This window comes from Ceratotherium simum, chromosome 1, assembly GCF_057802395.1.
Source record: "Ceratotherium simum simum isolate JZ-2026a chromosome 1, ASM5780239v1, whole genome shotgun sequence".
In the NCBI taxonomy this organism is placed as follows: domain Eukaryota; kingdom Metazoa; phylum Chordata; class Mammalia; order Perissodactyla; family Rhinocerotidae; genus Ceratotherium; species Ceratotherium simum.
The window spans coordinates 28,268,012-28,291,295 of NC_141900.1; the positions used below are offsets into that span (position 1 = coordinate 28,268,012).

Below are 23,284 nucleotides of genomic sequence, written 5' to 3' on the forward strand. Positions count from 1 at the left end.
TGGTGTGGTTCCATGACTGGGAAGCAAACCCGGGCTATGGCGGCGAAAGCGCCGAATCCTAACCATTAGACCACCAGGGCTAGCTCTGTCTGTTCTATTTTTATTTAAAAAAAACCCTACTTTATGGTACACAGAAACCTGGAGTAAGTAATATTTGGCAGGCATAAAATAATGCAAATTCTTCCTGAAAGGGGTTTTCTCTACATAAAGTTTTTAAAATTTTCTTGTACCTTAACAGTTGGATGGAACCAAAATAGTGATTCAATAGTTATTTATTTTATGAAATGTCATTAGCAATGAGAATGCTTTACAACAAACTAAAACTAAAAGTATATAATAGATCCATATAGAAAGAAATTTGAATTACGTAGTATAAAAAAGTCCATTTTCTGTCTCTCTCTATACAGATTTCAAGTTCATTTTATATTGAGTCAGATAAACTATAATGTGACCTAAAGAACTTAAAATAATGTGGTTTTGAGTTTGAAATTTCTTAATGAGGAAAAGTGGATTTTGCTTCCGTGTTCTTTTAAGAACAAATATAACAGAGATTTTATTCCACTTTCTTAGATGTTCAAAAAATATAAGCAAGCATTTTCTTCTTAAAAATTTGTCTGTTCTTGTTCAATTTGTAATATTAATATTTTGATTAGTTTCTGTTCAAATTATCAATTGATAATTAATTTTTATCTTTCAATATCTTAAAACACATTGAGGTATAAAACTATGATTATGTCTACATATTCCTATTTATACATCTAAAAAACTCAATACCCCAATCAAAATTTTTTATTTGTGGTATGTTTTCATCCATAAGCGTTTTTTTTGGCTTCTCAATGATTAATTATATATTTACACATTCAACACAGTAATAACATAAAAAGAAAAAAGGATATTTTTCACAGTCTGGTTCAGTACACATGAAGATTACTTTCATCCTAACCCAAACCCATATATCCTCCCTCATCCCCCCAAATTATTTTGCACACTGGAGAATGGGTGAAATATCATGGTTTTACATAATGTAATACATGCAGATGAAAAGTGGAAAAAAATCAAGTAATTCATGGATAGTTACAGATCTGGATTTGGGCAATGTTGTTAAGTAGGCAGAAAGTATCTTTGGCATTCCTCTGCCTCTCCTTAGGTGGCATTTCCCCTGTTCCATGATCCCTCCTACCCCGGTGATGACGTTCCCAGCCCCATGCTCAGATTGTACCCTCTGTCCAGGGTCTCACACTGCATCCCCATCATCCTTCTCACGCTCCATGCTTCTCATTTCTTTCCTCATCAGCATTTACTTGCCTGTCTCATTTCCTCAGGGTCCTGCTCCCTGGTAGTAATTTGATATATTAACTTTTTGAAAATAATTTGCTCAAACCCAAAGTGAAATAATTTGCATTTTAAAAATTAAGTTTAACTTTGTTAAAGTTAAGACATATCATAAATAGTACTTAGGGAACTTGGGGCATGTTAAAAATTAGGCCATTTTCTTCTTCTCAGATCATGTATTAAGAGTCCCATCCGATTATACAGATCCATAGCTAAATCCTTTGACTAAGGCACAGTAATATTGAAGCCAAGTTTGATACTTAGGCCAGTTGGTCTTGCTATTCATGTCAGATGAAATGAAAATATAAGCCCCCCAGTGTGAACCAGACATACTTTATGTGGATGGCTTGGTGCAGACGCATGGCTACTACTGGAAAAGAACAAAAGTATCCATTGATGGGAAGTCAGTGGATTCACCTTTGTGAATGAAAGTCCATAAACAAGAGACAGTGTCATACGGTCAGAGCTATACATTTACTGTCTGTGACTCTGCATGTATAGCAGAGATATTTCTGGCAATGAATGTTAAATGACTACAGAAAGATTTGAAAATATGTAATCAATCATTCTAAGAAAATATGGAAACTCTTAAAAAACAAAACATCAGAAGAACATTTTTGATTTTCTTTTTGAACAGACACCAAAGAAAGAAAACCCTCGCCCCCAGAGAAATAGGCATAGAACTTTGAAAGCCGAAATTATCCAATTTGATTCTCTCAGATTTTGTTGAATGTTTGCTGTGTTCACATCATTACAGTTTCTATTTTCTTTTTATTTTAAACTGCCCAATTTTTTTAAGGTTTTCACTTTTTTTGGCACAAACACATTGAAATGGAGAATGTAAAATCTGTTTTTATTAACCTCTTACATACGTTACAGAAGACTTCACCTCCAAATGAACTCATTCTGATTTCTCTTCTGATTTCTCCTTTACTTCCCTTTTGTACCCTCTCCTTTTCAGAAACAGAGAATGCTAAATTCTTTCTGACCAAAAGTGACCATCTACTTTTAGTCAGAAGAGACTGGGACACTGATTAGCTACCATCTTTGTAACCGACAATTCCCTCCACTCCCAGTGTCCACCCTGCTTTCCAACCCAGCCACCCACTACCAATGGCCCAGGGGAGCAGCTCCCACAGCATGATGGCTTAGTAAGGTTTCACCACAGCAACACATGGATGTGAAACTCTTCTTTGACAGGTGCCGCAAATGACCCTTATTGAAAGTGGAGTTTCCAGTAGCCGTCTGTGGAAGTAGCTTCAGGCTTGTCTCCCACAATTTGGCTACACCAAGGAACTGTCAATCATAATTCCCTCAGGCAACTTATTCAGTGATTCATCTTCTTATCTAACCTCTCCAACTTGGCCCAATGGCTCTTATTTTATTGCCCAGGGTGGAGGGATATTTCTACCCATCCTGTATTACTGTTTCTAAAGTTAAAATTCACCTAAAATCTTAGAATCAAACTAAAATAGATCAGGAATTTTCAACCCACACATAAAATGTAATATATTAGATGTCAACTAAATTAATCTTCAACGTTTTAAAAACGCTTCAATTTGTTTTGGTTTTGGTATGGTTTAAAAAAAAAAAACCCAACTACTTTTTAAACTCCTTTCCCTGGTTGGTGTCACCTTCTGAAATGGCAGGGCCTGTGTTCAACTAAACCAACTGGCTTGGAAAAAACCATTTCCAAGGATTTCTAAATACAGAGAGAGAATTGTTTAGGCATCAGGATGATCTAGCACAATCTGTCTAATCTTTCCCTTCAGGTTTCCTAGCATGCAAGTAATCCCAGGAAGGAGAGAATAAGTTCCTTTTGGCTCACTCCATAATTCTTGCTTGACCCATATTTTGTGCTACTTCAAGCAGAAATCTGCTAAGAAGCTCACACAAAAAATTTCAAAAACTCTTTAGGGACAATTTTGTCACCCTTGATAGAAATGACTACAGATGTCCACACAGCCTGCGTCCTGCCACATTGGGCTTGTGCATTGAGAGAGTTTTATTTCCTTCATTTGTGGCAGCTTAAATACCAGCTTTCAGAAAAGAGAATCATGTAGGTAGGGCAAGTCTAAATTGTATTCCACCATCATTTCTAGCCGCCTCTAATCATTTGTAAGAACTTGAGTGATAAATATGTAAATGGTAATGGTTTTTATTGAAATTAGGCGAGTTTGATTTCAAAGGAGCCCAGGTATTTAAAAAACAAAGGCCTAGGAGTAATAAGACAAGGGTTATATTGCTAGTTCTGAAAATTTCTAGCTGTGAATTCTTCTACCAGTCATCCGAGCCCTCTGACTCTCTGATTGCTGACTCAGAAAACAGGGATGAGAATATCTGCAATGAATACCTCATCCCCTAGGTGTGATAAAATGAGAAAATGGATGACAAAACACTGTACAATGTGAAGAACTATTCCAATGCAGGGCATTATTTTCAGAATGCAGATGGGATTATATGAAGTCCTTTGGGAGGTTTGAAATGGGAGACTTTTATCCAAACACTTAATAATACTACTTATTTCTGCAGTTAGTGAACAGGAACCTGCTGGCTCTTTATATGTTAATATCTCTTACCAATTTTTCTCTATAACCTCTAAACTAATTATATGACATTTTATATAAATTTAATCCTATAGTATGTTTGCTATCGGTTGCTTGGCAAAATGCACCGTTGAATTATATTCCTGGTACATTTATAGTAGCAGGGAAATAATATATTTTAGAAAACATGGCATTTTATTTACCATCTATTAAACAAAATTAAACAATAAAGCATGCTATGTTATCTTGATTTCCTTTTGATTGTAATTTCAATAAAGAATGACTTCGAGATTCAATCACAGCACTTTAAATGTACGAGAATATCCATTAGAGCATTATTCAAAAAAAGGGGATTAAAAACATTTTGCTACAAGTTTTAAGAACTATATCTAAAAAAACCAGACAAATATTATTTAGTACTTAAATCATGATAATTAAAAATAGAGTGTGAAATAAGGGAAACATTTGACTACTGTGACATTTATAATTATGGAATATTTGGAGTAAGAAAATGAAGAACATTAAGAAATCAACTGAACTTACTTGATGGAAGAAAAGGTGAGAGGTGGAATTTTAAGTACTTTTGGAAGGTACTAGTAAGGCTAACTAGAAAAGGGAAATCATACTTTGGTGCTAATCTGTAAACTGGGCTGAGTAAATGCATATTAGGAATTATCGTAACATTTAAGCTAATTGTCTCATTAATTACCTGGCTAATTCAAGAAACATCACAGTGGTTTGCCCTCTGTACTGCCACATACATCTTCCACTGTCCCTAAATATCTGATTAGTTGGGACAAGAGCATATTAAATTTTTTAATTTTCTGAGAATAAAGAGAAATACAATAGGAAAGTACAAGGCTTGAGTTTAATTTTGTGGCAAGTACAGAATCATAAAAGCAAGTATTTTAGGGCTGGAAGTACTTAATGGGGCCAATACTGCTATTCTATTTTTTTTTTAAACCTTTATTTTATATATGTTTTTGAATTAAATTGAAGTTAATTTTATAATCACCCTGGTTTGATTCTTGTCACTGCAGTGGCACTCTTTCTTGGGGAAAACTCCACAAACATTGGGGTCAAATTAGGGACAGATATATATTTGCTTTCCTTTCTGAACACAGCTATGGAATCAAGTTTAGAAGCATCTCCAGAGCAAGGACTCATAGGATTTGTCTTCCTCTATCCAGGAACCTGAGAAGATTGTGAAGTAGATCAAATGTGGAAGAAACAGTGGAAGCATTGCCTAGAGTAGCCCAGCCCCATCATTTACTTACATGTTTATGTAAGCTCTGGTGCTTTTATTTGGTAATAATTATCCATCTACCTTATAATGTTTCCAGTATGGAACTTTGTTCTGCTCCCAAATGTCCTATCATTATAGCTCTCGCTAGCAATGGAGCAGTAACTATAAATACTCTATTGCAAGGAATCAAATGAGGAAGCAAAAACTGACACACTCATTTTAAGCTGCATCATATAACAATGGCTCAGAACCCAGTAGTTTATGAATGAAATAAAGATACTTTATTTATTACACAGGCACTTGGATATTCACATGCCCAACACATCTGATACACTTAACAACTATGGAAACATGAGTGGAAAATGTCTGCTTGTAGGACCAAGAGAGAACTTTCACCATGTAAAGGTGAATGAGTGCATTAACAATTTTTCCTTTACTTTCCTCTAAGAATTTCCAAAATCCACTGAATTTTTTTAAAGTTACACTTGAAATAATATGCGACAACAACTGATCTACATTCCAACTGGTATGGTAACTCGAATTGTGAGCAAACTTTTATCACAACGCAACATATTTATAGTCATGCTTAAACAGATTAGGTTAGTAGCATGCATTCCATTCTGCAATATGAATACTGTTAATCTATTTCCCAACAAAAGTCAAAAGATACCCAGTGCATAGAAAAATACAAATCACTGTAGTCAATATATTATGGGACTGATCTTGGGACTTACATGGTGATGATGAAGTCCTGAAATGCCATGCCCACAAAAGCACATCAAAAAGTGGATAAACATATTTTATCAGACAATCTCTAAAAGTTAAAAGATGAGGGCTTTAAATTTGGGGGATGTTCTTGCTGTGTGCTTTGAATAGCGCCTTTCTGCTCACCTCCTTCTGGCTTGACTGGTCCATCAGACATCACCTTCCTGAGGGCCAGCTGGCTTTGGTCTTGGTTGCCATTGGCTGGTGGAGGCAGATTATCAGACTGAGTTCTTTGAATGGGGAAGACTCCTGCTATGCTGTGTCTGTGCTGCTTCCTGGCATGATTAGACTGACCGCTTTTATGTGCTGCTGTGGCAGTGTGGGTGAAATGGAAACCCAGAGTATGTATCCTCAGATGGAACCAGCTTAAATGTTACACATGCAAACAGAAGTGTGCTTTTGCTTATTTAAATAAGTTGTGTTTTCAAATGCCAAAATGACACCACATGCACAGCACTGAAGGGGGCTAAAACTGGCTGTTTCTTGGGAAATGATGACTTCGGGAGATGAGGAGAACAGTAATCTATCTCCACTGTCTGGCTAATGCCTCTTGGAGGTAACAGTGCACCTACATTTGTGAAATCTCTGCACTTTTTATATAATTATATCAATTGACTAAATTTTTACAAATTAAATTAAAATACAGCAGTTAAGATGGATAAATTGTTATGTTTTAATTAATTTACAAAAGACTTCCAATGGTTGGAAAAAAAATAACCTATAAATTCTCTGTTATCACATAGGATGTGTGATCCAACACAATGGACCCGACTGTGCTCCTTAACGAGGTTAAGTTGCCTCATCACAGATGCCTACATATATATTAATATTATATACTTTTTGAGAATATAAGAAACAAGATTTTCATCACAGATTTTTTCCAAAAGACAAGAAAGTTTCCCACATGGAAAGCTATAACATTTCACATGCATAATTTATTATTTTCTTTATTAGTGTTTCTAAGCATTGGCTTGAAATAGTTTCTCCCCCTAGGTTCTAGAACTTGACTGTTGGTTGCATTACTCTCCTGCCTAAAATTTTTGAGTGTTTTCAGATGTGAGAATCTCATTGCCAATCTGCTTTAAATGCTCGTGTGTGTGCTTTTCTGGTATAATGCCTGGAAAACTGGCAGCCACTTGTGCTTATAATTCCTGTACTCTAAAGGATATTTAAGTGCACACAAAAAGGACACACAACATTGCTTTGCCTGCAAACATCACAGACACAGCTACCAAATACTGTGAGTCAGGTTGGATGGATGGTGGAAACAAAGGGGAAACAGCCAGTTTTATTGCCGTCTACGTAACTTAAAAAAAAATCTAAATAAGAAAGAGCATCTTTATGTATTGAGACTGTTCTTACACAGACAGAGGGACAGAGAACAGAGTGAGCAGAGTATGCCAAAAACAGAAAGCAAACAGGGAAGGACAGCAGGAAAGAAAGGCAACAGATGAACATTAAGCTGCCATGCTGAGGAATTTATTTGCGTCTTTTACTTGGTTGAAGGCGAAGTTGTTGCACGGCGGCTTCAGCAGCGGCTATGGCAGCCCCTGCATCTTCCAGGTGGGTCTGGGTGACGCTCGTTTTGCTTTGACTGCGAGATGGTCCATGAGAGCGGAGATGGCCTTCAGAGGAGGATTTCGAGCTACCAGGACTACTATGGGATTTCTCAATGGTGGGAACCTGCATGTCTGGTTACAAAAGGGTAAAACATGAGTTAAAGTTGCCCCAGCATTCCTCCTGTCAAGCTTGGTCTCACATAATTGGAAACTGTCTAAGATTTATGTTAATTCTGTTTCTTTTTTGGCTCATTTATGCAACTGCTCACTGCACAGTAACACGAGTAATATTTGGGGAACAATTTTTGGGAGGAGAGGCAAAAGGATTATAAACTTGAGAAGAGATAAGTTTGAGAAGAGGAATACATTCTAACTAGCCTCAAGTAAATGAATATATTAACTTATAGTCTCACCAAGCAACTCTGCTGTAAGAGACAACAAGCTTACGTTGCTGCAGGAGAGGTGTTAAGAAAAATGTAATGAATTCCTGATGAAGGGGTCTGAGTCTCTAGGACATATTAAAAGTGGAGATCATACAAGCATCATGTCTGGTGATTTTAGAGAATATAAATATAGATCACTCATTTACTATGGTAGTCATAGAGAGAGAGAGGTGTTTATGCTAATGATATTCCAGAAAGTTAATGACGGGCAGAGTTGATCTGGCTAAGTGGAACCCATAAATGATCTATAAAACTCATTCACAGGAAATCTATAGCACTCATAGTCAGTGGTTTATCATATCCACTCAGTGGCCTACTGGAGATGAACTCAGTTTTCCATCTCCTCGAACGCTTGCGGTTATGATCCCTTCCTTTCTAATTTGCAAAGAATCACTTTTCAATTTCATATACTTTCTGAGAAGAGTAGAGAAGGAAACAATACTCAGATTCAATACAAAAATTTATATTTAATACTGATAAATAGTTCAATGTAGCTAGGTAAGATACTACGTGGTTATCTCATACAGGCAGTAACTGAGTTTATAATAAAGATTAATGTTATATTGTAGGATAATTGGTAATGAACCTCCCAAAGGAAAAGCTCATTCAAATGGGAATGCTGTGCATGTTGGCAAACCCAATGTATGACATTGCTATTTAAAAAATAATAATATTTTTTAAAAAACTCATAGAATTGGCTTGAGACCAACATTTAGGAAAGGTTTAAGTAAATTTCAGCATACCAATTGTTTTGATGACACGGGGAAAATGTTTTTGATATGATAAGTAAAAAGCAAGATGCAAAATTATATATATTCATATATTATATATACAATATATGAGTAAAAATATACCTATGAAAAACAGAGATTTAAACAATTAAAAGAAATATGCATAAATGGTAATGGTGATTATGTGTAGTCAATGAACTGGTGAGGACTTTTATATGTTCTTTATGAAACACCCCAATGCATATTACAAAATCATATCATCATGGATTTTGAGAGCTGGAAAAGACCCAATACCTCATATATAGTCCAACCTCCATTTTACAGGTTGAAAAACAGAGAGTCAGAGAGGTGAAGATCACAAAGTCATAAAGCTAATTACGGTCTGATCTGAGACTAAAGCCCATTTCTCCCGATTCCATATCCATTACTTTTTTCATGGTATTATATTAAATATTTTCTAATAGAATTTAACCTTTCTAAATGTATTAAATATACAGGCATTCATATTCAAGAAAATACCAAGTGAACAAATAGAAAAAAGCTTTTTCTACTTGAAATATCTCCTACCCTTGGATGGGTCAGGGAAGATACCATGGCTTCTGCTTTTGATGACAGATGGCTTTGGGGACTGCTGGCTGCTTTGACTGGAATGAGACTTGCCATGATCAATGCTTTCAGTCTGTTCTTTGAGAGGATACCACCTAGGAGTATTATCGAGGTGAGATGTGCTAGATAAATCAATCAATACCTGAAAAAAAGTGCAATAAGTCGATGAAATTTATGGATTAAGCTACAATTCCTTCACTACTTTTTTCTGTGATCTGAAATTTATTCAAGAATATAAGCCGAAGGATATAGCACAAGCTTTGAGGATGATGAGGCCATCTGCCTCATTTTTCTTCACTCATAATTTTGGGAACAATGTCTGGTGCATACTAGATGCTTAAAAAACATTTGGTTAAATTGAACTGTATAAAATCTTTGACTATTTAAATTATTTGGAGATGATATAAAAAGGTAGAGTTACAAGTCAATGTCTTTATGAAATAAGGCTTTCTGTTGTTAAATGGACATATTCTAGTCCTAAACTTGACTAGCATTTTTGAAGATTGTTTGATTTTAGTTACATGAGGGACAAACAAGAAAGAATGGATAATTTGCAATTACTAAGTTATTTCCTCTATTTTAAAATATACTTTAAAATATTGAAATAGGGATATGACTAACAATTGATGATGAGGAAGCATTGTGTCATGGTTTAATTGGCAGGATTTTTTCTTTCTTAGTGGATTATAAATAATGGTGCACTTACAGTTGCTGGTATTTTAGATTTGATGAGACATAAAGATATGAAAACCAGCACAATGCATATATGCTCTAGGTTCATGAAAACATAAGAAGACAATAAGTTAAGAGGACTTCAATAAGTCAGTTTTTTGAAATGGGACATTAAGTCAGATATAACACTACACTCTAGAGTAGTCCCGCCTAAGTCATCGAAGTGGCTGTACCGGTAGAGAGCCTGCTGGTGAAGGTCAAATGGTTTAGTTTTGATGGGAAAGAGAGGTACAGAGTCTCTAAACCAAACAAGGCCTCCTGTCACCTAGACTACACTACTGTTGTCTATTGTCTCTACCAAAAGGATATCATATTTTCCAGATACTAGATTTTTGAGGGGATGATTTATTTTTTAACATTAATTCACAACCTCTGCTCTAAGCAAAGATCACTAAACAAAATATACATTTTTGGAATATGATAGATGAAAAAAGTCACAGGATCTGACCACTCTACCAGATATCATGATTAGGTTAGATTTCTTATGAATTTATATAAAATTGTTTTTTATTGTTTTCTCCTACCTCTAGTTTTGCTTCTTAATATGTTTTGAGAGATTTTTCATGGGATACTTAAAAGAAATAAGAAGTAAAATGTCACCTCAAGTCATTCATATATGCAGTGAGGAATAGCAATTAAATAACCTGAAAATGCATTTTAAAAAATTCAGCTCATTTTATAATATAATAAATTTATCTCAAATCTTTAACATAATAATTTGGATTCACAGCACGATTATATAACCTTCTATGAAAACAATTAATATTTCATCTTGCAAGTTAATTATAGAGTATATCAAGTGGTAAAATAAAAACTATTTCTTCAGTTGCTATTCATCTATTCAAAGAGTAAATCAGAAAATCAATTTTATCCATCAAAGGATTTTATCCAGAAATGGTTATCTTATAAACTTAAGAAATATGTTTTGCATCAAGCTTTAATTGGTGGTTTACAATGAAAGTAAATAAAGAAAAGGAAATCAGAGGCTCACCTCACCAAGAAAGTCATTGGAAGAAAATCTATCATAATCCCAAACTGTCACCTCCAGTGTTTTCTTCTTGAGCTACAGTTCAAATCAAAATGTCATTAACACCATTTCCCATCATAAATTTTCATTACAGTCATATAATAGACTCATTTATTTTCACTTCCTTGAACTCTTTCCATTTATGTAAAAATACTTTAAATTTTATGTAAAACTATGTGTATTTATATTAAATATTATGGAAAATGTCATTTTGTAGTTCAACCCAGTGTTTGATTATATGATACCTCATTATTTTGTAAATAAATGGTGACCTTTACTTATTTCCTGTTATTCTACCCTTGACCATTTTTAAAAATAGAAAGCAGAATCTATATATACTCTTTAAATACATGGAATTAATAGGTTGCAAAAATGTCTAGGTTATTTAGATAAAGTATTTGCATTATAGTATTTTGTTTCAGCAAACTGCAAAAAAACATTGTAGCATTGTCTTTTTTCTACAGGGGAATTTAACTTATTTTAAATTCAAGAACCCAGATTACAATTTACATCCAGCTTCAACTTCATAGACAAATTAGAAATCTCCCGGAGGATGAATTATAAACCTTGTTTTGAAAGACAACTCATTTGTAAATTGTTTCATATGGTGTCTTCGTCCTATTCTATTTGTATTGTTTTCTCTCTGAATTCAACCTTATAAATGATCAGTTATTTTCTGTTGTTCCTGCAGTTATGACATGAAGAGTTTCAGAAACACTTGGATGCAATTTTGCCTAGAGTCATTTATTTGTGGTAATAATCCTTTCTAGTTATCTTTATGCTTTCTTCTGTACAATTTAGTCCCACAATGCCAGATTCTTAGGAAGCCTCAATTCAGAGAAAAGATGATGTCTGAAATGTTGCCTGGTGGGGTAACACATTTCTTTTTTTTTTCTTTGTGTTTTTTACGAAAGTCAAAATACAGCCAGTTGGAAAATATTTTCCCTCAAAATACGATAATATGGCCCAGTCTATTGAAATATTTAATTTTGAAATAATCAATGGAAAATGTTCCACTAGTCATCTTTATTTATTTGTTTATTTTTTGGCTGTTTTGTCAAAACATACACATTCACTTCCACTGTATCTTTGAACTGCACCCATTTCCTTTCACTGGCTAGATTTCTTGTATATTTTACTCAATTCTTTTTGTTTGTATGGCAAAACTGACAGGAATCACAATCTTTCAATAATTTTGTCATCACTATTCTTATATTAGCCTAAATCAGTCACATAGAAAATAATCATTGCATACCTGTTCCATGGAGATACTTTTATAAATTACTGTTTGATTCCACTCAGGATTAAGACTTTTTTGAACATATTTAGTCCTTCTCTTATACTCAGCACTAAAGTGGAAGAAAAGAAAGAGTTATCGTGATTATTCATCTTAACTGATGACTTCATAGTCAACCTGAAGGGCATGCAGACTTTTAAAGATATTTTGTTTTGAATTACTATGTAATCATCTCATCATCCTCATGTCTTAAACCTTATCTTAAGTTGAATGCACGATGACAATTTAAAAATATGTTGGATGCCTTTAGTTTTATTTGCCCTAAGGTATTTTTTAAAGGAAAAGCTCTTAGGTGTTCTAACTATACTATAATTTTAGAAATCTTACTCTCTTCTGAATGCAGGAGATAATTACATGAACTATATGGTGGTAATGTCAATATCTTCTTTCTCCATAAATAATAATTTGGTGTTTAACTTTCCAATAGTTTTGCAACTAATCATGTCAGCAAAGCCAAATGATCTTTCAATTCATTTTTTCCTATAAAAAATTATAATAGTTCTTTGACTGAGGAAACAATGAAAAATTGCTGTTGCTATAGCTGAGATTCCATGAACATTTGTTACTTTATATTTAAGGTTTATTCTGACACTCTTAAAAGTAGAATATTTAGTCTAGTTATAAAACAATTTTAATTAAACATAAATTCCTGGTTTATGTCAATAGCTTATATTACAAATTATGAACCAAATCAAAACTTTTCCTCATTCATTATAACTTAGGGCATTAGAGTTTACCCTTGACTTTTCCATTCCCTCTGAGCAACATTTAGAAGCTTATTTCCTACATGTTTAAACACAATTTATTTCCAAAACCTATTCTAATTAAGTCTGACAGAACATTTATAGCTGGCATCAACCAGCTAATGGGATTGGAATTATTGCTATCTGCTATTAGCCAATGGTGTCCACACAGACAAGGACTTTCTCTAACCCTCACTGCCTTTTTCTGAATTTTCTGCCTAGACCAGAGTCCTCAAAACCAACCTACTTGTCTGGACTTTCATGTGCCTGGACTTCACAAGTTGCCTCTCCCTAAATGGACTGGATCCTGACTCTGGATCTGTAGTTCTGTTCCCAAGTATGGGCAGACTAACTCTTGCTACAGTCTTGGTCTCAGATATTGCCATATCCTGGAATGCCTACTATTGTTCCCCAGACACTCATTTACATATCCATTCTAGATAAAGCTATTGAGAATCAAGCTCCAGTTCGCCATCCACTTTTAGAGATGGATCTATAACCAAGTATCTTTCTTCTCCTTCTAGCTTTATTCCCTTTCTTATCAGCCATATACAAGCGCAGCAATTCCCAACATTGACTGCACATTAGGATCACCTTGGGATCTGAGTCCCAAGGGTAAGGAGTGGGGCAACCAGCATGGCACCCACATCTCCCTGCCCTTCACCCCCAAGGGGAGTCTGATTTAATAGGTCTGGGGCGAGGCTTGAGCATTAGAATTTTTTAAATCTGTCAGGTAAATCTAATACATAGCCAAGATTGAGAACCACTGAGCTTATGTCTTCTAACACCTCACATTTCAGCCATTGTGAACTGAATCCAGTTTAGGAAATAAAGCAGCACTCTTCTCACTTCTAACCAACCTATTTGAATGCACAAAATTAAGAGTGGGATTTCTCAATTTTGTCATTTATGATAAACTGCAAATAATTTTGAGGAAATGCATATGCAATGACTTAAAGAAACAGAAACTCTCATAGACTTTGGACAGGAAGTATAAATTTGTACACACACTTCTAGATAAATTTGTCCATATATAGTGAGGTTCAAGTTTATGTACCCAACACCCAGAAAATTCCAATTTGACTGATTCCACTTCTACTATAGAGAAATTCTCCCACCTATGCATAAGGAATTTGTTCAAGAATATTCATTCATTTCTTTCTAATAATATGTTAATAAGATAATAAATAAATATATTTGATATATTCACTCAATGAAATTTAAGCAGCAAGTAAAATGAATGAAATACATCTCTATATATCAAGATAGATAAATCTTGAAAAAAATCTTGAGCAAAAAATTTGTAGAATGATAACTATAGTAAGTTATCATGATATAAAGTTAAAATCATGTGAAATAACCCTGTAAATTTATGCATAATGTATATATGTACAACAAACATATGTATTAATATCATAAAACAGCTTGTGAATTATAGACATTAAGTTCTGTATAGCAGTTATCTCAGGTGGACAGGGGAATGGTTTCAGAGGGCTTCGATGTTACCTGTAAAATGTTTTTTATTAAAAAAATCCTGAAGCCAATATAGCAAAATGTTAAGATTTGATAAAACTGGATGGCAAAAACACAAGTATTTGTGAGAGTATTTTCTATAATTTTTAGTAAGTTTGAAATATTTTATCACAAAAATTCAAAATTATTTTGGTAAAATACATCCCTTTAAATTTTATGCTTTTGATTCTTTTTAATGATGACATAGGGAGAATGAACGTGACTACTTTTAAATTAATAGAAAACTTTCGTTGCTACTTTAGAATTCATGGCTATTCCTGTAGCCAGGTATACTTAGAAGAAAAACACATTGTAGTATGAGTTTTAAAGTTTCTATTTGTTTTGGACTTAGTTATCAAGGGGGTAAGATCATGAGAAAAAAACATTAAGGGTAAGATTCATAATATAATGGGCAGTAGAAAAATTGTCATTTTTTTCAAATTCTGAAAAACTGAATGCATAACATTTTTTAAACAAGATTGAAGATGGAAATTAGTGTCCAATGCAAAGTCATGTACTTTTACTAAAAGTCTAGATATGTCAATATATGTTAAAATAGTCTGTACTATTGAAATGTCTTCAAAAGGATTTATTCGTTACCATCTTTTCTTAATCTATAAATATGAATAATTGTTATAATTTTTCACATGCATATTTTAGTCATTTTTCTCACTTATACATCTAGCAAAAATTACTGAATGCCAACTCTGTACCAGGAACTATGCTCTGTAAAAACGTACAACTGCAAAACCTTTACTTTAATTGTATTGACATACCATTATATATTTGATTTATGCATGAAAAGCACTTTATAATGTAAGCACATTAAAATAATAACAGCTACCATGTATCAAATGCTTACTTTTTCTCAGGGAGAGTTCTAAGTACTTTTCACATGTTGACACATTTAACCTTCACAGCAACCCTATGAGATAGGTATTATTTATTATTCTATTTTACAGATGGAAAAAACTGAAGCTCAGAAGAATTAAGGCATGTTGGCCTTATATTAGTTATGCATAGTTACCAACTCATAGGACCAAGATTCAAACATAAGGAAACTGATTCTTTGCTCTTAAACATATGCTATACGAACTCAATTGATTAGGCCCATCACAAAATGTGACTAATTCATACATTTTCTTAATTGCAGTCTTCATTAGCTGAAGTATCTAGTCCGTCTTCTTTATCTTATAAAGTTGTGCACCTCAAATTAAATGTACATATATTCAATACATATAATATAAATTATATATTATGTCTGTGTATATATATGCCTATCATCAAAAAATTAAGCCAGTTTTAGAGTTGCTTAGGGAAATACTGAAAGGTATATCCCAAGATAGCGTTGTGGAACAAGTAGGGATAATTATTATATATATTTACTTTTGCCCAGATATACTCAGAAATAACCTAAATTAATTGACAAAAATTTAGATATTCATTTTAATAGAGTATCTTAATCTTATTGTTGAGTTTGATTCTCGAATTCTCTCCATACTCAAGTTATCCATTGCCTCTAGGGTCAAAAGCGGTAAACGCATCTCACTACTGAGCCTGCCTCCACCAGCCCTAATTGACTTGTATAAATGCCAATGAAATCCTTTGCAGTCTTTTTGCACCTGAATTTCCTGACACGCAGAGATGGCTGCACAAAGCCATTCCTTCAATAACACTTGTTTTATAACTACCATGTACTGGCGTCTTGAGCACGATCTCAAATGAGTTATGTTGCCACTTTACACAATTGAAAACTCGCCACAATTCTCATAGCCATGTCAAATCAGTGGATTACAAGTTGAAGGTGGCCAGGTAAGCAAAGGGATTCTTGAATGTGAGCATAAATTCAGGTTGAGAAAAAAGTGGAGCTCATTTTCCTTTTCCTTCCTTGTCTGGTAAACATACTACACACCCTCATAGGAAGACTACAATAATGATATTACATTAGGACAACTAGGCTATCTCTAACAATCACAGAAGTTTTTTAATAAGGGAAAATAAAAAGTCAATTAATCAAGATGGGACACGGTGCTTATAAAAAAAAATCTAAACCTTCATCCTCTTGAAGTTTTCACTAATTTCTTTTTTCTTTCATTTTTTATTATTGGCCAGTCATTTACTCATAAACAACTATGATTTTAAGGCAGCAGAAAAAAGATACTCAAAACTAAGTTATTCTACCCTAAACCAGCAGGAAAAAAACAGTTCTCAGAGTTTCTCCTTTTAATTTTGAAAGAAAAATTGAGAAAGAAGGATGGAATATGATGGCTTCTTTGTATTTAACTTTCATAGAATTATCTAAAATGTTGAAGGTCTTCATTTCTTTTATCTTGTTTGGTTTTCCTTTATTGGAAATAAATATAATGAGTCCAATAAAAATATATATGTATATAATCTTTTTCAAAATTACTCCTCTGAAATGTTTCCTTTATTTTGTGCAGAGCATATCCCATTTTATAAGCTCTGTTTTTCAGTGCAATAATGTGTTTGTGGCCTGTTTATTGTCCTCTGTGTTCCGTGAGGTCAGAGACTATGGCCGTGTTGTCAACTCTAACCCCAGCATCTAGCACAGTGTCCGGAGCAGTCTGTGCTAAATAAAAGTTTATCAGATGGCTCCTTAAAACATGCTTATACTTCTTTTTTTCCTTAAAATCTATTGAAATAAAATAAGTTTTGGCCTTCAAACTGTAAATACATATAACATCTGTCCCTGCTTTACATGGGTCCCATAGGAAGTAGATTGATACCCTAACAAGGATGTTTAGAGCAAGCCCAGCCAGGCATTGGGCTTCCAGGTATCATGAGAGCTAACATTAGTTTCAGTCATAGCAAAATCTCACTAATGGGGAAAAAATCTGTATTTTGTCCAACAGTGTAATGAGAGAAACCAAAATAAGATCCTTCAGATATGCTCATTTCCATTTCTTAATTATCCAGGGACAAGTATGGAGTTCATGGACTCTTCAGGCTCTTTCCTCGTCTTTCTTTCACCTCATTTTGGCTGACACTGGGGCTTTCAGAGCTTATGAGTGTATTGATCAAAGTGTGGGAAGAAGAAATGAAAGGAGACAAGAAAACTGGACCAGTGAAATTCTTATTCGTTAAGAGGACATTTTTTTTTTTTTAATTTTAAGAATGACAGATGTATAACATTTTATTATTTCTAGAAAGCTGTTTGGTTTTCTATACTGTGCTGTTAAATAATTTGGTATAATTCAGTAGCCCATGCATTCTGTATCTCTCTTTTGCAGGGATAACTGACCATGGGTTACATGAAGTTTATGACACATATTACAGCAATGATAGCAACTGCCATCTATTGAGAGCTTATCATACGCCACACACTATGCTTATCCCTTTTCATGCATTACTCCATGTGTTTCACAAAAAGCTGAAGTGGGAGGGCTATTATTATTCCTGTTTTAGCGGAAGTGGACATCGTTTTAGAGAAACCTCACAACTTCTAAGTGGCAGGGCTGAAATTCAGACTCCAGTTCTTAAGGACGTCTCTTGTTGGCCTGCTCGGCTTCACTTACAATGTCAGGACCTTGTCATTACAACTCCTTCTCACACTGACAGTTCTCAAAGAGATGACGAAAGTGGTATCCAAATGAAAGATATGATGAGCAAGTGATTCTACATCTTCTGAATTGTAATCCAGCACATCCCAGACTAGTTCAACCATTATTTACATTTACAAAACATGTTCTCTTCTATGTTAAATATAGACCATCACTGTCATTCTGACAATTTTCCTTCAGTTTCTCTGGATGGAAGAAAGAAGGTTCTGAATAAAGTGATTGATAATGTCTCTTGTAAAATGACACTATCTCTTTGAAACAGAACTAATTTCACATATCGGTCTGAGAGACCCAGATGGTGTCCCGAGATGACGGAACCAGTCATAACAAGTAACATTTCGCAGTGTCAAATTTCACTGTTTGCCATAACTATGTGGCTGCAAGGAAACAAAATGCTTCTGGGCTCTAGAAAAGCTGTGGTGATTAATCCTATTTTTCGAAATATTTAAATTTTATGCCTTTAAAAATCAGAAACAGCCCCTTATGGGCAACAGCTTGTCAGGATTAGTAAAGATGTCAAATTTTAGTGTCACAGACAAAAACAAATCCTACACCATTAATATTCTGGGTGGGATTAAAATTCTCATGCCCCCATTGCTACAGGTGGTACACAATTCACCTCCCCAACTAAATCACACATTTAATCTAAAATGTAATGAGATGTGCAAAAGAATGCTTTTGGCTATGTATTGATAGCCTTAGCTGACAATGTGATGATGCAAAACATTATGAGCTATATCAGAACACAGTGTCCTACTATTGGCAAACAAAGTGGGATGTTCTTATGTTGTTGCCAATGCACTAGAGCAGGCAGATTATGGCATCTTATATTGTATAGCAATAATTTTGTGGTACAGAATGTATAAAGGCATGGAAATGTTTCAATATCTGGTCTAAGTGAAGAAAAAAGACCAGGCAACTATTGTCTTTAAGATGAGATATACACCCTAGTATTGGACAGCCAGAGAATCAGTTAATTCCTTTGAAAAAGGACTCTAGATTTTTTAATTTGTAATAGAAGACTCAGGAGAACTTAGCTTATCACATGAGAAGCTAAATGAATTTTAGTGGAAAAATTATAAATGAAAACTTTAGTTATAGCTAATTTCAGAGTGCAATTTCCTTATTCATATTTTTCTATGTCTTTAATATTTTCTACTTTTCTATATTTTATTGCACATATCTGATAAACCTATTTAGTAATGCTGTGGTCATAACAATTTGCTGTTAGCCTAATTCAATAGATACCAACAAGTAGAAAAATAAAAATTATAGCCCAAGTCGAAATGCAGGTGTCTGTACACAAAAGGCAAAACTTATAACTCTAGACATTACAGCATAGCTTGACACTGGAAGAGAACCAACTCTACCTTGCATTCTGGACAACCATGACTTGACTGCATTGATTCCAAGAGCGAGAGTGAAGGATACAACAGGAAAATAGGAAACAGAGGAAGAAAAAAGTTAGGAACAGAAATAAGGAAGAAAATATGAGAATAATAATTAGAGGAGCTATACCATAACATATAAATGACATGAGGCAGAAAATAATCTTAGAACTAAAGTGAAAATAATACCTCACAAGTATAATAAATCCCAATGCCTTGGCCACTGTAATAATTAGGAGTAATTTAATGAAAGGGCTAGGAATTGAATAGGAGTAGCATATTAGCCGCCTTTGGGCCAAACCTCACCTAACAAGAATGTTTTATCTGACAAGTTGCATGAGGATGGCTTTAGGTGGGAAACCCACCCTTTATTTCACTATAGTTCCCATCCTTCTCTGTAGTTTCCCAGAATGGACTGACATCTTCATGTAACCTGCCTGCCCGTTCTGGTTATTCAAGCTGCAATAGTCTAATTGAAATATATCTTGTAGTAAATAAAAGATAGGCACCCCCATATAGTATAAAAGGTGATACTCCAGGATATTATTAGAGAAGATAGAAAAAAAAAGTGCTTTCTTTCATTCATTAGCAGATGTTAATTAGAGATATACCCTTGGCAGTGATTCCTCTTGTCCCATAATATTGTCATCAAATAATACTGAAGGTCTAATGACCCAAATCAAAGGCAGAATGAAGTTATCAGTTTGTTGTTGTTATACTCAAAAAAAATAGCCAAATTACAGCTATAACTACTACATAAAGATATATCTTAATTAATATAAAATAAAAACTGCCCTTTCCTGTGCTACATGGCTAGTTGGTAATCTCTATAAATGAAATTCAATGGATTAAAACTAGAGCAAGACCAGCAATTCTAAGTTTCAAAATAAAATTATGGGGTAGGATGAAATTAAAGGCTGTATACTGAATTTGATACAGCACCTGGCAATTTTCAAATTATTTTCTGAGTATTATCTAATTTGATTCTCCTGACAAACTAAAAATTATGGCTCTGCCTACCTTGGCTCTCTCAATACCAACAAGGAAACTGAATCTCAAAGAATTGGTGATCTGCCTGTGGTGATATAATGAGTAAACAGCAGATTCAAATGCTGTGTATAACTCTAATTTGGATCCTGTTCAAACCAACCAACTACAGTCATAGAACATGCTTTTTATGATTTCAATGCTTTTAAATTTCTTTAGGCTTGTTTTCTGGCCCAGAACATAATTTATCTTGGAATGCTCCATGTACACTTGAAAAGAATATGTATTCTGCTATTGATGGGTAGAATGTTCTATAAATATCAATTAGGACATTAAACCAACTAGGAAAATATTATGAGGCAATTGGGGAAATTAGGAAGTATTTTAAAATTTTTAAATTATTATAGTTATACGTGTTATTACGATTATTTTTAAAATGAGTTATCTTCTGGAAATATATACTAAGATATTTGCAAAAAAAGTTACAATGGATGAGATCTACTTTAAAATAATCTGTATGGAGGGAGTGTATGAGGGTAAATGTGAAACATGAGTGGCTAGGAAGTGATAAGTGTTGAAGCTGAGTAATGGGTACATGGTGGGACATTAAGCTATTCTTTCTACTTTTATGTACAATAATTGAAAATTTCCAAGTAAAAAGTAATATTCAAATGTCACTCCTCAAATTAAATGAAAACTGAACAAAAATAAGACCAGAGTCTTTAAATTACCAGCCCCAAATTCTTTTTATTATACCTCCACTTGTTGATTACTTATGGTTCTATCATGCTAATTTGACTAATATAAATTTTCAGATAAGGTATAATGATCTGTTGGGTCCAAATCACTGTTTTGAAACGATCCTTGAATACTGATTTATATACCAGAACATAGCAATTTGCATTTATTATGTGAAAATTAAACATCTCCAAAGAGTACTTGCTTTATATGAATAGTTTATATATGACACAAGAGATTCAAAAAGATATCTTTCATTTATTTACCAAAGTTAACATTTCAAACATTTACTCTTGTTTTTCTTATTTTATAATTTTAAAACATTGATAAATCATTGATTTTAAAACATTGATTAAACATTGAATAAAGCATGTAAATAATGATACATCAACAGTCACTTAATAAACACTTAACGTGTTGGGTAGTATGTACGTCCTATAAAATAAAACAGTAACTTATGAATCTTTGAACATTGGTTTTGCAAAGAAATTTAGGAATGTAAGCTAATTCTTTAAATCTGCTACAAATAATTCCTTAAATGATTTCACAGTCAATCTGATTGGTCACAGCAAGAGTGGTTTCTAGAACAGAAATACTGATGTGCTCTCGTTGAGGCAGGTTTTATTATGATCATGGCTCTCCTAGAACTCTTTAAGACTTAAATCACAAATTTTTAATTCCACCTTATGTAAGGTTGGAAATAAATATGACATGCAGATAAAACTAAGGAAAAGATACTAAACTCTTTGAAATTAGACACTAGAAGACACTATCATTATTTTTTAAACCACGAAATGCAGTACTTGGAAGACACTGCTTCTTTACTTACCCTCGTCCTGGAAGAAGGTACACTTTAACAAAGGGGTCAGAATAACCGTTGTTGTCTCGAGGGACAAGATTTCTTGCTTGGAGAATATGTATTATGAGATTTCCAAGATCATAATTGATTTGAAGCTTAAAGAGATAGAAAAATACTCCATGAACATTATGTTGTTGTTTTAAAAAACGTGTAATACATTATCATTCAATATTTTACGATTTTTTTTTTTCAATTCTCACATGAAGCATCAACCTTCATTTTCATTCTGTTTGAAACTGAACAGACCAGTTAATGTCTAATTTAATTGGAAGCTCCCAGGCACATGTTAATTACCAATAAATGTGCTGTTCATTCTTTCCATGGTGAAAGTCCTGGCCTGTCTAAATTCATTTAGAAGAAAAATCATACAGTGAATGCTAGTTGCATTTTTAACTCCTAGGAAAATAGAAAACGTTGTTAATGTTCATGAATACAATTACCAGGATTTTGAAAATAAATTAACTAATTGATAAATTTATTAGAAAATATCATAGGCATTTCATCAAATAATTAACAGTGGGTGGAATCATTATTTAAAGATAAAGCTGTCAGTACTGAAATATAAGAATATTTAAGAATGTGTAGATTTTATCTCTTCCTATATTATATTATCTGATGTTAAACCCACAGCTTTTCTTTCTGTGCCTGCTTTTCTAAGAGAGAGAGAGATTGGGCTAACAAAATCCTGCTCTTTAATTTTAGAAGCTGAAGAGGAAAGAAGAGGCATTGCCTCATAGATGTTTAATGGCTGTTGCACAATTGTTGTTGAATAGGAAAAGATTTACAATTCAAATAAATATTTGAGAAGCCTGCATAATTCAAAATAATTGAATTAACTAATTTTTCTCCTTGAACCTTGAAAGATTCTTTTGGTATTATTAGAATAAACCTTAATTCTGTTTGAAACTGTTTTTGTTTATCAAATAACAGAAAGGAAGGGATCTATATTTCAATGGGGAAAATCCATAAATAAAAATACGAACATATTTTTTATAATTATACAAAACAGATATCCTACATTTATGTTGAAAATGGAATAATTTAGATGAATCAAACTTCATTTAAAATTTGATAATTATAATAATTCCTAATTTTAGCATATTTTTGATCTGGTTGTTTTGTAGCAGAAAAGGAATCTTCAGTCCCTTTTCTCCATACAGAAAAGCCCAGAATCTCTCTGACCATCATGAAA

General features: G+C 33.6%; 1 protein-coding gene across 1 annotated transcript in view; it reads right to left on the reverse strand.

The window, feature by feature from the left end:
- Window positions 1-23,284, reverse strand: part of PCLO (piccolo presynaptic cytomatrix protein) — a 397,103-nt gene that overhangs the window by 59,768 nt on the left and 314,051 nt on the right. Inside the window, 5 exon segments of the mRNA XM_087445431.1 lie at window positions 7,386-7,580; window positions 9,190-9,370; window positions 10,952-11,023; window positions 12,243-12,336; window positions 22,063-22,187. Of these exon segments, the coding sequence (XP_087301557.1) occupies window positions 7,386-7,580; window positions 9,190-9,370; window positions 10,952-11,023; window positions 12,243-12,336; window positions 22,063-22,187 (667 nt within the window).